Genomic DNA, 15,287 nt, shown 5'->3' with positions numbered 1-15,287 from the left:
TATACACAGATTAAATTACATCATTTCAAAATGATAGCAATTCCATGATGTAGCTGTCTTTACAGCCATTTTACACACAAGGAAACCAAGGCTCAGTGCTTGTTTAAGGGGCACACAGCTGGTATGGGGCAAAACTAGAATTCCAACTTGACAATAAAATCTCTATAGGTCTGTCTGCTAGGCTGCAAAAAAAGGGAATTTGAAAAAAATGGCCTCTGAAAGTGTATCAGTTATAACACCTTTTACCTAGGACAGGCGTAATTTTTGTGCTCTAGTGTTCCTAATTCTAAGCCAGCCTGCATTAGGGTCTGGAAATGTAGGGACTGGACTGCCGGCCTGTAACTGGACCTATACAGGAGCTGCAACCATCAGAGGGGTCAGCTGGTGACATCTAAACAGAGGTATTAGACTCTTTGGAGAAGGCAATGGCACCCCACTCCAGGACTCTTGCCTGGAAAATCCCATGGATGGAGGAGCCTGGTAGGCTGCAGTCCATGGGGTTGCTAAGAGTCGGACACAACTGAGTGACTTCACTTTCACTTTTCACTTCTCTGCATTGGAGAAGGAAATGGCAGCCCACTCCAGTGTTCTTGCCTGGAGAATCCCAGGGACGGGGGAGCCTGGTGGGCCGCCGTCTATGGGGTCGCACAGAGTCAGACACAACTGAAGCGACTTAGCAGCAGCAGCAGCAGGCCAAGAGTTGTTAGGACAAGAGTCCCAGGGCTCCCGGGTTTCCGTGTTTCTCAAATGTCCCGCTTCTCTGGCTGGCGTCTGCTTCTCTGGTCCATTTCCCCTACTGCCCATCTCCAGGGTTTCATTCTGTCACACCCCGCTGACCCTAATTAATGATACTCTCTATGCCAAAGAGGTGAGCTATGAAAATGTCTTACCAGATTAGTGAAGATGTATGTGTAATAGGCTGACACCATCCCTAGTTCCGCTGCCTGCAAAGAGAAGAGAAGGAGATTAGAGTGGAAAATGAAAACCCACTGGAAGTGCATGACTCGGGAGGGCTCCAAGTGTCTGTCCCTGGTCTGGCTCCCCACCGGCAGAACAGAACATCTTGACTGATTGGTTCTTACACCACCCTCAACCTTGAAGGATGGAGCACAGAAACCCTTGCTGCTAGAGTAGGGTCTCTCTCCCTCCAGCCCACACCCCCACCCCTGCAGTGACACTCACGGTAGCTGATATTCTCATGTGTACACATTCCCATGGATATAACTGGGGATTATGGAAACCAAAGTGACTTTCCAGAAGACTGTAATAATTATTTCCACAACCATTAACAATACCAATGGCTAACACTCACTGTTTAGTCCGCACCAAGCATCGGACAGCATTTGGCTTGGGTTCACCTGATGAGGCAGCACTATTACTTGTCCACCACCCGCCCTTTGACAGCTGAGGAAACTGAAGCACCAAAGGCTGTGTAGCTTGTCCAGAAGATCACACATCTCATACATGGAAAAGATGAAATTAAAGCCAGGCAGCCTAACACTCCCCTTGAAGAACTATGATATTGATGGAATTACTGACACACTTCTCTTAGGGGCCAAGGCATGGACAGGAAAGTGGTGGCTTGTAGGCAATTCCCAAATTAACTCCACCCTCATCACGGTGGGAGTGAGTATGCCTCATAGGCATATTCTTCAATCTGCGGTAATGCTGGAAAGAGGTGAATCGTTTGCAAACTGCGGTCTTGTCAGCAGTGAGGAGCAAGTTGCTTGTGATGTGCCCTTGGTGATGGTGCACCAGGGAGTCTCAGCCCACGGTTGGGAGCTACTAGTTCAGATGGGCCTCCTTTTGTCTGATCTTTGCAGCATCATAAATACCTCTATAAGCAACCTTCCGTGCCATGTGCCTGGCTTGGAGAGTGACAGGTGCTAGAGAAGCCGACAAGGAGATCATGGAAATAATGAGCCCGGCTCTCCCCAGGGCCCTCATCCCTCCTGACAGTCGGTTAGATCTTCATCACGTAGCCTGCAGCCCTGGGCCACTAGGAAACCACTTTTGTCACGACTGTTGAGGTGCTTGGGGGTGGGGAGCGGTAAACAAAGCCAGGGATGACTGCCTTCTCCCTTTATATCTTGTTTATCTCCCCAGGGATTCCAATAACTGTGCAAGCATTCTCTCAGGCTCCTTGAAGGACAGGCTGGGGTAATTATTAGGTTGGTTGGCTGAAAAGTTCATTCAGGTTTTCCAAGTTATAGAATAACCCAGACAAACTTTTTGGCCAGCCCAATATATCATCACCATCCCTATAAGAAACTGAGGCAACTGGGACAAGATTACAAGGGGTCGTGATAGAGCTCAAGGCCTCTCCTTCCTCTAGCAAAGCTACAGTGATGCCTCCACTTCTGGGGAGGGGGACATGGTGCTCACCTCCACCTCTTCACCCACCCCCCAAATTATCCATATAATAATGCGCTTGCCTCTCACCACTGCCTAGCCTGATGAGAGCCCCCTGGTTCCAGGGATGCGCTGGGGGCAGGGGGCTGAGAAAGGGCACTGTTGGATGGTTAAAACCTACTTCGTGAAATCTGCTGTCCTAAAGATAAAACACAAGAGATCCTTGGTTTTTAAGACCTGAATTCTCGGTAAACATGGAATTCGTTGCTGGAACAGCCGCTCAATAAAATAGGGGATTACTCTGAAAATCCTCCTGAAATCAAGAGACAGTGGAGTGCTGCCAAGCTCTGAGGCCAGGCTCACGAGTGCACAGCGTGACTCCCAGAAGCTCCAGGTGCCCTCTGATTGCACTGCTTCCCACGCTGAGTCTATCTTCCCTCAAGGCTGGGTTGTAACCTCACGAAGGAGGAGCCTGGCACTTCAGGGAAGCATGCAGATTGAGTCCAGGATGGATACAAGGTCAGCCTGCTGGGGCTTCTAGGAATTCAAATGGGGATGAGCTTTCCCAAACCTCGCTGCTCATTGATGAGTTTGGTTCCAAGGTTACATGGGCTGGGGCTGATCAATGACCTAAGGAAAGCCTGCCACTGGCCACCCAGCAGAACCATTTGCTAATAATAGTCATTACAAGGGAATTTCCTTCAAATGCATAGCCATAAAAAAGAAATTAAAAGCGTTTTTAATGAAAATACTCAGTACTGGCAAGGGTGCTATAAGACACCTATACGCCACTGGTGGGAGTGTAAATCCTTAAAGGCTTTCTAAAAAGGCAAGCTGGCAAATCATATCAAAATCCTTAAAAGCATGCATACCTTTAACTCAGTAACTCCACTCCTAGAAATTTATGCTCTGAAAATATTCATGAATGTGCATAAAGATTTATGTAAAAAGATGTGCATTCCAGCATTATTTATTACAGCGAGAATCGAAAACAACCTGTATCTCCAACAATGAAGAGATGGTTAAATAAATTACGGTACATCCATATGATAAGAAATGACACAGCCATTAAAATATTTGTAGAAAAATATGTCATGACATGAGAAAAAAATGCATGCCATATAATTAAGTGGAAAAAAAAAATTAAAGCGGTTCCAAAAGAGTATGTTCAGGGTGTAATAATTTTGAAAAAGGAAAAAAAAAATGTGTCTCTAAGGGCAGAAAGACTAGATATCAAAACTTTATAGTGGTTCTCTCTCAGTGATGGAATTGTGAATGATTTTTATTTTTTTCCTATGGGTTTTTCTGTACCTTCCGAGATTTCAACAATGAACTAAGACATATTTTCTAAAAGGGAGGGAGGCAGCCACATAAGCTGGGAGCCCGGAAATATTCCTGGGCAAGGGCTGACCTCAAAAGGCTTCCACCTGGGGGCTGTCCAGGCAGAAATCAGCTACTGCAGGGGAAACATACATTCTGATCTGTCCTTGGCAGGGGGACTAAGGGACCTCTGTCTTGCTCCCTGCTTCTCAGTCCTCCCCACCCTCCTGAGAACGCCTCAGCCTGCATCTCTCATGCCCTGAAGCTCTTCCATCCTCAGTGACTTCCTTGATCACAGCTCCGGACACAAGAGAAGAAAGAGAAAGAAAAATTGTGTGTTGGAGTGTGTGTCTGTGAGTTGGGTATACCCACACAGACAGACGTGGGTTTGGAGCTGCAGAAAATTACTATAGCAACAGGCTGAAGGGACGGCCTTCAGTACTCAGAGAAATTTCATTCAAATCTCTTATTAATTCTGAGACTAAACTAGCTGGGGTGGGGAGGTGAGGAGACAGCGAGGGAGGGAGAGGAAGAGAGAATCATCCTGTGTCTGCTGGGCTCCTTGCGGCCCTGCTGAGGTTAATGAGGAACCTCACTCCCTCAGTGGAAGATGGCGGGCTGCACTTAAATGTGCAATTAAAATGGCACTAGAGGAGGCCATGAGCCCAGAGAGGCTGGGGGAGCTGCTGGAGCCAGGGCGGAACCTGGCAGGGTCCGCTCTGTCTGGGGTTGCTTGCTTAGCCCAGACACCAGCCCGGGACACAGTCCCAGTGGTCCCAAGGATGCCCAGGTGATCAAAGCTGTTTGTCCAGCGTGGACCCCCAGGCACTGCCTTTTCTCCCTCTGTCTCTGTCTCTGTGTGTGTCTCTGTCTCTCTCTCTTGGACCGGCCTCACCCAGAGAGTTCTAGTTTCCATGTGCATACATTGATTCCGGGGCTGATCTCTGTGTCCCCAGGAGGGGGTGGGGACCGGGGGAGAAGTGGACTGATTTCCTGTGAAGAGAACTGAGGCAGGCTCTGCTCTGCTCTGCTCCTCCCAGGGCTGGCCTTGGACAGTGTTGCTCACCTCTCAGACCCTCAGTTTCTTCCGCTGCTGGGGGACGCTATCATGTCTACCTCCTGTCGCCACGGAGAGGATTACATTGAAAAATGACATGCCAGCACTTGGTAAATGATAGAACACGTGTGAAGATTCCACACAGGGCTGGTATTCAGTAATACACATGGATGAGATAGCCCTGGCTGTGAGAATAGGGAGATGCCTCTACTCGGTTCGGCAAATAGCCTCAGCCCCCGAGTAGCCCACCCCACCACCCTTGCCCCTCCTAGGAACCCATGGACCACAGAGCCCCTGGCAGATCTAGGTGTGGCCAGTGTCTCAGCCGGTGGCTGCCCTGTTGCGCTGAGAGTTGAGCGTCTCTGTGACATAGCATCATCCTACTTTTTCCTCTTAGCTTTCAGAAGCTGTTCACTGGAACTGAAGCACACTGTAGGGGTCAGAGGTCCAGCCCAGGGCTCCTTCAACCTCGGCCCAGGGGGGACACCCAAGGCAAGAAGGGAGCAGAGTGCCAGTTCAGAGGCAGAGGGAGGGAGGGGATGCTCGGGGCCCACCAGCACCCGCCCGGCCCGGCGCCCACCTTCAGGAGGATGGTGTGGGACATGGAGGCGTTGGCATGTATGATGATGGTGGCGGTCTTGTCGTCCCGGATCTCCTTGAGGAGCGGGGTGGGGTCCCTGGCGTCATCCAGCATCCGGACCGAAAGGGTGTCCTTGGAGATAAGGAACTGCCGGAGGAGCTTCTCTAGGTTTAAAAGGCCTGGAGGGGAAGAGAGGATGAAGACCCTGAGGGTCCACGGTGCCGTCTCGGGAGACACAGGAGCCAAAGCCAGAAAAGTCGGGAGGGAGGCAGGGTCCTGGGTCTGGCATCAGGTGGTTAGGCCAGAGCATTGCGCATGATGAGCCCTCATAAATGTTACATTCAGCTTTTATTTCCATGGTGGAGGTCAGGGAGCAGTTCCCTCCAAGTCACAAAGCCCAGAAAACAGATCTAGCAAAATGCTTTGAACTCCTCAGAGCACAGGGGCTGCTCTGAGACAAGGTATTGTTATGATTATGAAAGAACAGGTTTTGAACTGCACCCCAGCAGGCAGTCAGGTGGGCTCAGAACAACTGGGGATCCTGAGCTAAGGACTCTGCCAGGCCCTTGCTATTCACTGCCAAGCACGTGGGAGAAGGGATTCCAGATGGATGTCACCAAGACACATGGGTCTTAAACATCTCTGAAAAGGCAGGCCAGGAAGAGGGTGTGTGCATGGGTGGGGGTCTCCTGGGAAGACAGTGGTCTCAATTCCAATGGAAAGAGACCTACAGGCATTTGCTCCCCAAAGCCAATCAATGACAAGAGTAACATTCATGGAATTCTTATTGCATTCCAGGTAATGGGCTAAACATTTTAACGGCTCATCTCGTTTAAGTCCTCCCAAGATCGTACAAAGTATTCCAATCCCATAGCACAGAGGCGAGCAGGAGGCAGGAGAGGAGGAACTCTCCCAGACACTGTCACCACACATGGTAGATGGCCCGGGGAGGGATGCTCTCTAACCAGTCAAAGAGCCTGGTGCTGCACTGGTTAAAGGAATATTAAATGCAGGGAGGTCATGAATATGACCCCAAAGAAGCCTTTTTCCTGTGCAGGTTAAACCCCCTCCGGATCCTTGAGGACCAAAAGGTAAGATGAGGGGGCATCTGAAAAGCATTGTAAGGACTTCCTTGGTGGTCCAGTGGCTAAGATTCCACACTCCCAATGCAGGGGGCCCAGGTTCCCTCCCTGGTTGGAGAACTAGGTCTCACTTGCTGCAATTAAGGATTCGCAAGCTGCAACCAAAGGTCCTGCATGCGGCAACAAGGATCAGAGATCCCCAGTGCCATAACGAAGACCCAGCACAGCCAAGTAAATAACTATATATATAAAAAAAAGAAAGCATTGTACCATCTTCCTCATTTTGTAGAGAAATGACAGGATGTGCCCAGGAAAAGAGCTAGGACCAGAATTCCCATTTCCTCATCTCCATCCCATCCTCTTCCCCTGAGTCCAGACTTCCTCTTAGGATAAAACCCACCAGGAGGAGCAGGCACAGAACCCAGGGAGGCTTGGTTCGTGTGTCTCAAGGATCAGGGGTGAAGCCTTGGTGTGCTTTGTGAACAAGGAAGAAGGAGCAGGGTGGAGGGAACTAGGGAGCAGGGTGGAGGGAACTAGGGAGCAGGGTGGGCCTGGGGTGACGGAGACGGAGTCCTGGAAGGTGGGGCCAATCCCTAACTCCCACCCCTACCCCGGGTCCTGAAAAGGTGGTCCAAGGAACTACGGGTTGCGGTAGGGCTGGAGAAGCCCCTGGAGGGCCTGTCCTTCACAAAGAGGTTTCAGAAACGCAGGCTGTGCAAGCCCAGAGTTCAGTTGGTTTTTCCTTCCTTTCCAAACAGGCCTCAGCGGAGGCTTGTTAGACCCCCTGCTGCTGTCTGTGCCCCTCATGGCTCCACACCACCACCCTTATCCAGAAGGGCACCGAAACTGCTGGGGCTCTTCCTGCCAACTTTGATGCAGATCTGGATTCAAGCTCAGGGTCAACTGTCGCTAGCTGTGTGACCTTGAGAACCATCTAACCTCTTCAAGTCTCAATCTTCATCTGTAAAATGGGCATAACAGGTGAGAACTTACTGAGATCCTATGTGAAAGCAGGCTGGGAGCTGGCATGTGTGGAATCAACATTGCCTCTCCTATATCTACTCATTCCCATAAGAACAAAGGTCAGGAATGGCAGCTTAGTGAGGCGGAAGAAGAGGGAGGAAGGTACTCGTCTGTTCACCCAACACTCACTGTCCTGGTGCCAGGCACTGGGCTGACAAGACACCAGCAGAGAAGACGGGTCAGGTACAGACCCTGCCCTGCAGGGTCCCAGAGGCCAGGAACCTGCAGCTCAGTGTGTGCACGCACGTTCAGTAGCTTGCTGCTGCTGCTGCTGCTAAGTCGCGTCAGTCGTGTCCAACTCTGTGCGACCCCATAGACGGTAGCCCACCAGGCTCCCCCATCCCTGGGATTCTCCACGCAAGAGCACTGGAGTGGGGTGCCACTGCCATCTCCAATGCATGAAAGTGAAAAGGGAAAGAGAAGTCGCTCAGTCGTGTCCGACCCTTCGCGACCCCATGGACTGCAGCCCACCAGGCTCCTCCGCCCATGGGATTTTCCAGGCAAGAGCACTGGAGTAGGGTGCCACTGCCTTCTCTGTTCAGTTGCTTAGTTGTGTCCAACTCTGCAGTCCAGCTCTACCCTATGGACCACGGCCCGCCAGGTTCCTCTGTCCATGTGATTCTCTAGGCAAGAACACTGGAGTGGGTGGGCACCCCCTTCTTCAGGGGATCTTCCCGACCCAGGGATCGAACCCACATCTTTTGTGTCTCTTGCATTGGCAGGTGGGTTCTTTATCACTAGTGCCATCTTGGGAAGCCCAGGTAAGTGTATGCTGCTGCTGCTGTGTCACTTCAGTCGTGTCCGACTCTGTGCGACCCCACCAGGCTCTCCCATCCCTGGGATTCTCCGGGCAAGAACACTAAGTGTATGAAAGTGAAAGTGAAGTCGCTCAGTTGTGTCTGACTCTTTGCAACCCCGTGGACTGTAGCCCACCAGGCTCCTCCATCCATGGGATTCTCCAGGCAAGAATACTGGAGTGGGTTGCCATTTCCTTCTCCAGGGGATCTTCCCAACCCAGGGATTGAACACAGGCCTCCCTCATTGCAGGCAGACACTTGAGCCACCAGGGAAGCCCATAGCAAAGTTCAAATCACAGCCCCAGGACTGTGTATAAAATAGATAACAAGGACCTACAGTCCAGAACAGGGAGCTCCACTCCACACTCTATGACGGCCTATATGGGAAAAGAACCTACAAAAAGAGTGAACGTATGTATACGTACATCTGATCCACTTTGCTGTACCCATGAAACTAACACAACTTTGGAAATCAACGATATTCCAATAAAAACTTTTTAAAAGCCTCAAATCGTATCCCTATTTTGTTTGGTGGCCTAAAGATCTGGTTTTCTATGGGGCAGCTGCATTGCATCCTATATGCAAAATTCAGAGAATATTCACATCTTCACAGAGATGTTGTGAAAAGCAAAATCGCACTCGGACAAAGGTCTGAGCACCTGATCAAAAGGACAAGGAGATCAGGGAGGCCACAGGACTGGAGCTGCTGGAGTCTTGGCCAGCTCCTTGGCTCAAGGAAAGATTTGTCTTCAGGACACGCTCTAGCGGAGCAGCTGGAGGTATGAGCAAGGAAGGGGTGGTGGGGTGAACTCCCCACCGGGCCTGGAATGCAGCAGGGAGAACCTTTGGAGTTCGACTGGGAGAGAGGCCAAATGCCCTGGGATCCTTCAGATGGGCAATGAAACTCAGTGGGACGAGACAGAAGCCTGGGGAGCGACAGTACAATTACACACAGCATGGAGAAGCCTGGAAAAGGCAGCCCAGGGACCCTGCATCCCTTGAAAGCTGGCAGGCGCACAGAGCTCCCAGGGAAAAAGGTCCCCGCGGTGTCAGGAAAATGGGGACCCTCTCCCATCAATGCCCATGTGCCCCACCCCCGCTGCCCCTTGGGGGTGCTCTGCTGCCCTTTAAACAAGAAGCAGCATCTCATCCAACCCTGTTTGCCGGGAGGCAGGGGAGAAGGGTCCCTGGGAGGTCCGCCACCTCCCCCAGGATCTCCTAGGAGTCCCTCCCCTTCCCAGGCTGCACCGAGCTTAAAGTAGCAAGAAGAGCGCAAGGTCAGCTGCCGCGAATCCCAGCTCCTGCACCACCAGGCAGCTGGTGGGGGCCATTCCCTCTGCCCCCTGCCGCTCTGTGTACTCATCCATGAGATACGGGTAATGACTACCTTATGGGGGAGTCAAATGAGCAGATCAGTGACTGTCACCTAGAAGGCGCCTCACCAAGCTGGTTTTCATCCACCCTTCCCCCACCCCTTCACATCCTAACTCTCCTTCACCCCGTCCCCTCCCCCACAAAACCCTCTCTCCGATCTCCAGCCCCCACCCTCCCCTTCTCTCTTCTTCCAACTCGTTCAGGATTTATTATCCAATTCGCAGGATACAGCCCTTGGTTATAAACCATAAGAAACATTTGATAGCATATGCTTACGCATATATGCATATATTACAGCAGATAACATGTAGTCTAATTATTTCACAGTGTTGGGTAGGGATCCTATTTCAAACTCTGCAGCTCAGCCCCAGTGTGAGGCAGGGTGCACGGTGCTTGCTGGTGGACTGAGCAGAGACTGTGAGAGGAAGAGAGAGACTCCATCCTAAGAAGTCAAGGGAGAAGCAGTGCCAGGTGGGAGCAGACACCACATCACTTGAGGAGCTGCTGAAGGAAGGGGTGCCTGGCCTGAGGCAGAGGGGAGGGGCTGTCACAACACAGACTTGCTCTGGACTTAGTCAAGGACTACCCCCAGGAACAGTGAATGGATCGAACTCGCAGGGGGCCACACTTAGCTCAGTGTAAGGAAGAAACTCTGCTAGAGCTCTCTAAAGAAGCAGTGGCCTATATCGTGAGGGAGTGAGTTCCCCGTGGCTGGAGGTAATCAAGGAAAGACTGAAGCCCCACTTGAGGATGGTTGTAGAGGAAATTAAATCAGTGGTTGGAAAGCTGAACTACAAAGATGTTGGTGTCTTTCTAGCCCAGAGATTCTTTATGAATTAGAAAAGGATCCCTTTTTTTTAATTCTAGGAACTGGAAAACATCTGCAGAAGAGGAAGGGTGGTTTAGTTACATTAAGCACGTCAGGAGTTTTTCAGTGCAGTCTGGCATTTTCCAATTGTTGTTTACCTTACCTCTATCTGTTTAATGGAACCAAGTGTGTTAGTCACTCAGTCATGTCCGACTCTGCAATCGCATGGACTGTAGCCTGCCAGGCTCCTCTGTCCATGGGGTTCTCCAGGCAAGAATACTGGAGTGGGTAGCCATGCCCTCCTCCAGGGGATCTTCCCGACCCAGGGATGGAACCCAGGTCTCCTGCACTGCAAGCAGATTCTTTACCATTTGTGCCACTAGGAACCCCTTAATGGAACTAAGGTATTTATCAAAGGCAGCTGTCACCAGAGGGGTTCAAAGCTGCTTTCTCCCCAGCTTCCCCTCCACCTCCACCCTGACCCCCCTAACTTGAGGAACCCATAGCCCAGCAGCGGGTCTAGCTGCCAAGTCCAAGGCTGACAGGGGGCCTGAGGAACCTATTAGTATCGCTCAGGATGTGATGGGATGGATCGATGTGAAAGCCAGCAGGCTGGCTATTCCAGGAAGAAGGAGGGTGGCTGGCTTCTGAGACTGGAAGGCGGGGCAGGAGATGGATGGACAGGTTGAGAAAGGCACAGCTGGGGCTGGACGGGGCTGCAGGACAAGGACACAAAGACCTAAGTGACGGGTCTGCTGGGAACACAGAGGATGCTTGTATCCAAAAATAGGAATAAGTAATCATTTCCCTCTCCACTGGCTGATTCCCTGGGCTTCAGGCTTTGATCCTGGAAAATGGTAGCATTCCCGGCTGGTGAAAGCATTAGTCACTCAGTCGTGGCCGACTCTTTGTGACCCCACGAACTGTAGCTCATCAGGCTTCTCTGTCCATAGGATTTTCTCCAGGCAAGAATACTGGAGTTGGTAGCCATTCCCTTCTGGTGAATCCAGAGGATCTTCCTGACCCAGGGATCAAACCTGGGTCTCCTGCATTGCAGGCAGATTCTTTACAAGTTGAGCCACCAGGGAAGCCCATTCACACTTTCACTTTAGGCTCCTGCGGGCAGCAGCTGATGTAACACGGACTAGAGGGTGGTGGTGAGGATGCAGTGAGATGGTGAACTCTGCTCGGAGCGTCTAAACCCGGTACTTGTCCATTCCCCTCCCCTGATAGGCGCAGGTGCCTCGGCTGTGCTGGCTTCACGCCCTATTTTTCCAGGGAGCAGATTCTGATGGAGTGAGAGGGATGAGGGTCTGAGGTGTCCCGAGAGGGGCAGGGGCATGGAACAAGTTCCAATGCTTGAAGAGTGGGCTTATTTTACCCACTTTTCAGTTTTGTCCCATCCCACGCCTAGACCTGGCCCCAAGAAAAGACAGAAAGGGCCAGACTGTGGGGGTCAGAGGAGGAGACAGAGAGGGGATAGAGGGGCAGGTGGAGGCTTCTCACTTCCAGAAGGACCATCTGCTGCCCTGCTTGGCCATCCAGGCTGCCCCCTTCTCTGACAGCAAGGATGGACATGGGAAAAACCTCACCCGGGGACTCCCCTCGATTTCTCCAGGGTGTTTGATTGGGTTAGTTCTTTGTTGTTTTGTTGCTATTTTATAATTTTCTTGGCTGCACTGCACGGCATGTGGGGTCTTAGTTCTCCCGTCAAGGACTGAACCCCGGAGCCTCCTGCAGTGGATGGAAACGCAGAGTCTTAACCACTGGACTCCCAGGGAAGTCCTTGTTTGCTTATTAACTGCTGGGGCCCAGCAGGCATCTCTGAGCTGAGACCTGCTTTTATTGTTTCCTAAGCTTCTTCACATACTGTGGATCTATCCCCACAACGGTCCAGGAAGCAGGTATCATCATTATTCCTGGGTAGAGACGGAACAGGTCAGCCCAGGTGGCTCAGCGGTAAAGAATCCACCTGCAGCGCAGGAGCCACAGGAGACAAGGGTTGGGTCCCTGGGTTGGGAAGATCTCCTGGAGCAGGAAATGGCAAGCTACTCCAGTGTTCTTGCCTGGAGAATCCCATGGACAGAGGAGCCTGGCAGGTTACAGTCCAGGGGGTCGCAAGGAGTTGGACACGACTGAGCGTGGATGCACCGCACAAAGAGACCAGACATTGGAGCAGAAAAGACACAGGGCAGGTCTCAGAACTCACGGGCCAGGCAAGGCCCAACCTAGGTTTCTGGTTCCAGGTTACAGAGGTGGTACACAGGCGGCAGAGGGTGTAGGGGCGCAGAACTTGTAGCTACACACAGAAAAAGGACATTAGAAATGCCAAAGCAAGCATGAAAACCAAACAAACAAAAAGATGATTTGAACTATGTATAGCAATACCAGGAAAATACACAGCATATTATGCTTGTGACCATGAAGAGTCAATCCAGAGCATTCATTGGAAGGACTGATGCTGAAGCTGAAGCTCCAATACTTTGGCCACCTGATGCAAAGAGCCGATTCATTGGAAAAGCCCCCGACTCCGGGAAAGACTGAGGGCAGGAGAAGAGGGCAACAGAGGGTGAGATGATTGGATGGCATCACCGACTCAACAGACATGAGTTTGAGCAAATTCTGGGAGACTGTGAAGGACAGGGAAGCCTAGTGTGCTACAGTCTATGGGATTGCAGAGTCGGACATGACTTAGCAACTGAACTGAACTGAATGAAGAGTCTCTGGGTCCAGCCTGAGGGTCTCAAAAGGTAACTCTGTGGCAGGGCTGGGTGATCTCACCAAAGGGGCCTCAGGGACCATGGTGGGGAACCCCAACTTTCGTTGAAAGTCTCCTAACAGCAAACTCCCCCAGCTCCTCACCTCGCCTCCCCGAAGCTCACTAGTACTAGGTACTTGCAGATGTTCTGATTTTTTTCCCATTAAAGAAAAATAATGCCATCCACAATACAACTGTACTTGGTCCAAAACCTGCTTATTAAAAAATCTACTTTGGGGAAGAAGGAGCGTAAGCGGCGTGATTCCCCAGGGAATGATCTCTGTTATGCCTAATTTTGACGCTAGGAAAATAGAATTAGATTCCTGTTCCTAATTCGACTTGTAGCGTCTCTCGGCCCTGCATTAATAAGGGAGATGGAAGAGTGTCTCCTCCCAAGCTCTGAGCTGCATTTCCCTTCAGTCCCTCATTTCTGCATTCTTTGATTAGATTTTTAATCCTCTTTGCCCTTGAACTTCTGCTCTGCCCCACTTTCCTTCTGCCTCTGGTAGGTGGGGCCAGTCACTCAGCAGCCTCTAGAGATGGGTTCTTCTCCTCTGAGCAGAGGCGGCAGTGTGTGGTTGATGAGTCCCGCCTGGGCTGTGGGCCGGCCTCACCAGCACCTGTGCAGACTCATCCTCTCCAGGATTACTGTCTGTGCTCAGCCATCTTGCACCCACTCGAGGGAGGAAGGGGCTACACTGTTCCAGAGAGGTCTCTGCCCTGCCAAGGACACTGTGCCTGCCCTGCAGAACCCACCCCGAGCCCTCCTGAGCCTGGTGCAGCCCAGGAGGGTGGGAGGGGCCAGAGAGGAGGAAGCCCCAGCTCAGATTTGTCATGTACCAGCTGTGTGACCTTAAGTCAAATTACTTAGCAGCTCCCAGACTCTTTGCTCAGCTCGGAATGACTGAGAAAGAGGGAGGTAAAGTGGGGAAACATAAGTGAAAGTGCTTTGCAATCTGCAAGGAATTATTTGAATGTCAGAGAATGTCAATTCCAATGGAAAGAGCCCTGGGCTAGGAGGCAACCATATCTAGCATAGTGCTTGGCACACGGCAGGTGCTTAACCAACATCTGAGCAACTCATGTCCCAAAACCCAGGAAGAGCTGCAGCAGAGGAAACAGGGCTCAGCTTTAAAGCAAGAGGGACTGTGGCTAGACATAAGAAAGAACTACCTGTCGGGTTGCTGAGACACTGTAACCCAGCACAGACAAGAGCTGCAGAGCAACCTTTGCCTGGCCTTATTTACAGCCTGTCCTGTCCTCCAGCATCCCCAATGGATGCATGGGGTGAGCCAGTTCAGTCCTGCCTGAGTGGGCTGGTGGCAGAAATTTCTCGGGGAGAATCCTTGATTCTGTTAAACCTTTCAGTGGTGTAAAGATGCCACGCAAGGAAGGCCACCTGGTGGGACGCAATGTATCCCAACTGTGTTCCATTGAACACGAGCATCCTGTGTGGGCTTTTAGATCAGCATCCTTTTGGGAGTATATGATCAAACCTATCTGGAAGGTGCTGGGGTAAATAGTTGTTTTGGCCACAGGACAACTCAGAGTGCCCATGGTAATGTGTGCTGAAGTTCTCCACGAGGGAGAAAGAGAATGAAGTGTTATCTAAACATTTCTCTCTCTTTGGGGGGCTACAAAATGCTTTGTCCACAAAACCTTATCATCTAAAGCAATGCTATCCAATAGAACTTTTTGTGAGGATGGAAATGTTCTCTAACTGCACTGTTCATATGAGGTTTTTGAGCATTTGAAGTATGGCTAGAGAGACTAAGAAACTGGACTTTAAATAGTATTGAATTTTAAAATGGGACATTCCAACATTTCCAAAATCACCGGGTTGTTGAATAATTAAATAAAGCATTAAAAAAAAAAACATGCATAGGGGACTCCCCTGGTGGTCTAGTGGCTAAGAACTCACCTTCCAATGCAGGGGATGCAAGTTTGATCCCTAGTTGGGGAACTAAGATCTTACAAGCTGCGGGGCAACTAAGCCAGTGCCGCAACTACTGAGCCTGCCCGCCACAACTAGAGAGAAGCCCATAGCGCAACTAGATAACCTACACGCCACAACTAAGGCCCGCCACAGCCAAATAAAATAAAAAATATATATTTGAAAAGTATGCATAGTTGGGA

At 50.9% G+C, this 15,287-nt stretch overlaps 1 protein-coding gene across 2 annotated transcripts in view; it reads right to left on the bottom strand.

Moving 5' to 3' along the window:
• GRIK4 (glutamate ionotropic receptor kainate type subunit 4) overlaps positions 1 to 15,287 on the bottom strand; it is a 401,597-nt gene that overhangs the window by 157,219 nt on the left and 229,091 nt on the right. For both annotated transcript variants that reach the window (XM_069555411.1, XM_069555412.1), the window contains exons 6-7: positions 5,310 to 5,488; positions 891 to 944 (exon numbers count right to left, since the gene is read on the bottom strand). In XM_069555411.1, the coding sequence (XP_069411512.1) occupies positions 891 to 944; positions 5,310 to 5,488 (233 nt within the window). The remainder of the gene's footprint in view (positions 1 to 890; positions 945 to 5,309; positions 5,489 to 15,287) is intronic.

This window comes from Ovis canadensis, chromosome 15 (genome assembly GCF_042477335.2).
Source record: "Ovis canadensis isolate MfBH-ARS-UI-01 breed Bighorn chromosome 15, ARS-UI_OviCan_v2, whole genome shotgun sequence".
NCBI lineage: Eukaryota > Metazoa > Chordata > Mammalia > Artiodactyla > Bovidae > Ovis > Ovis canadensis.
Note: the sequence above shows the minus strand (reverse complement) of the source record. Positions and strands in the feature narration are given on the sequence as shown.